The sequence below is a fragment of the Perkinsus marinus genome (genome assembly GCF_000006405.1).
Source record: "Perkinsus marinus ATCC 50983 genomic scaffold scf_1104296973734, whole genome shotgun sequence".
Classification (NCBI taxonomy): domain Eukaryota; phylum Perkinsozoa; order Perkinsida; family Perkinsidae; genus Perkinsus; species Perkinsus marinus.
Window position 1 is genome coordinate 1 of NW_003201351.1, and position 1,961 is coordinate 1,961.

General features: G+C 50.4%; 1 protein-coding gene across 1 annotated transcript; it reads right to left on the minus strand.

Moving 5' to 3' along the window:
• Positions 1 to 155: 155 nt before the first annotated feature.
• Positions 156 to 1,371, minus strand: Pmar_PMAR024982 (histone deacetylase, putative; the record flags this gene model as incomplete). The annotated part of the gene is made up of 7 exons (XM_002766056.1): positions 156 to 304; positions 350 to 492; positions 545 to 629; positions 679 to 839; positions 886 to 1,031; positions 1,099 to 1,217; positions 1,260 to 1,371. 7 exons carry the CDS (start codon positions 1,369 to 1,371, stop codon positions 156 to 158), a joined length of 915 nt encoding a protein of 304 aa, XP_002766102.1.
• Positions 1,372 to 1,961: the final 590 nt, after the last annotated feature.

Genomic DNA, 1,961 nt, shown 5'->3' on the forward strand with positions numbered 1-1,961 from the left:
AGTCGGTCGATCAATACTACTACGCAGTGGCATGCCCTCGAGTGAGAGGTGATCCGCTATGCGACGTGAGGAGTCCCCAGCCAATGAGTCCGACCCGACTGTACCACAAGGCAGCTAGGCTGAGAGATAGCACTGTATTTGAGCTGGTCACAACCCTACACATACCGGAAACGCTGAACTAGAGTGCTCAACGTAGTACGGAGAGCATAGAGGAACATGTCGTCCGAAAGGCCTGGCTTCATCGGTAGATTCACGGCATGGCCCTTGGCTGGTGACCCTTCTGGCCCTATGTCGTATATAGCACCTTACGATGAGGATCATGAGGCGCGGTATAAGGATGAGCGATTACCCGTGCCAGGGAAGGAGATAGTGTTGCTCTTGGAGGGTGCTGAGTGTATTGATAATGTAACGACTCGAGGACAGGAGTAGAACGCTTCCTCCACGGCATCACCATGATGGTAGTCTATGTCGACGTAGAGTACCCGTTCATACCTGTGCATTGCACATACCGTAGCAGTGGAGGAATGCCCGATTATGAGCTTACCTTTCTAGTAACTTAACGATAGCCAATACGATGTCATTGACATAGCAGAAGCCAGCAGCATTAGCACAGTGAGCGTGATGCATGCCTAACGTGATCACTCTCGACATACCACCCCCATGGTTGCAGGGTAGGACCTCCATTCCAGTTAATGGCTATTGGCCTATCGTCCGTGTTGTCGCATAACCACTGTGCTGCATCAAGCGATGCTCCAGCTGTTCGACAGCAGTAGTCGTAGACACCCTCGAATAGAGTGCAGTCAGTCCATGGCAATAAAGACAAGTTGTACTTGACGAACCTGAGCGATTCCGTTGATTTCATGTACGGTGAAGAAGTCTTAGTACGGGTCCACTGCGTGGTTCTTCCGATCGGCCTCTGAGGGGTTCCGAATAAACTCTAGATACCGCCTGTCGTGGAATACAGCAAGCTCATCGAAGGTAGCAGGTTGGAAGCTGTATAGTGATAGACGGTTCATGGGCGACTCAGACTCCTGACCATAATACTCCTTCCCAGAGCGCTGCAATCATAAACCATCTTACTAGTAACCCGTAGCTCACTATGAGGGAGTGGGTGAGACGTAACCTCTCTGGATCCATTGGGTGGTCACCGCAGCCTCCAACGGCGAACTTGAAGGCCCCTATATCGCCTCCTTCCACGATTTCATAACGCCCCCTTCCTGCAACAAGCAGTCCATTTATCCGGTCTTTGGTATACTTACCGAGGTTCCTATGATGAATGTCAGTAAAGTACGCTACCGGCCTATTGGTGTCGAATCTATTGGTGGTACATCCTGGCAACTTCGGTGTCGCTTCGGTATCGCTTCGGCCCATACAAAGAGAAGCCTGTCACGCCGAATGAGTTTTCACTCCCTATTGCTAGTCATGCCACACTCACTGTCTAAGGAGAACTCAACACATTGTGGACCGATTCAGAAGCATATAGATAGCTCACACTGGCGGAGCACCAGGTTTCGCCAACTCACCAACTTTGGTGATTTATTGTTTCTAGGGAATTTAAGCAACTTGGCGATATGCGTGATACGGCCAGGATTTTACGGGATTTCACCAAGCTGGTCGGCTCGCCGTACAGAACTCAGCGCATCCGCTGAAATCTGCACGGAACCGTCCGCCAAGTCCGCTCGCCGAAGTGATCTATTCTGCGCTTGGATGCAGGTTTTGCCAACCTTGGGTCGCTGGAATCTGAGTTAGGCCGGGGAATCGCCAAAAATTTGGTGAAACTCGCACGTTTCGTCAAGACTATGACGTGTTTTGCCTAATCTTTGGCGTAATACCGGTGAAATGCGGATTTCACCGAGAGTTGGCGATATGCCGCTAGATATATGCTGAGGCGCTCGAATACGTATATATGACAGATATCGCCAATTGAGTGCTCAAGTCTGTTACTCACACTGATAGTGCCA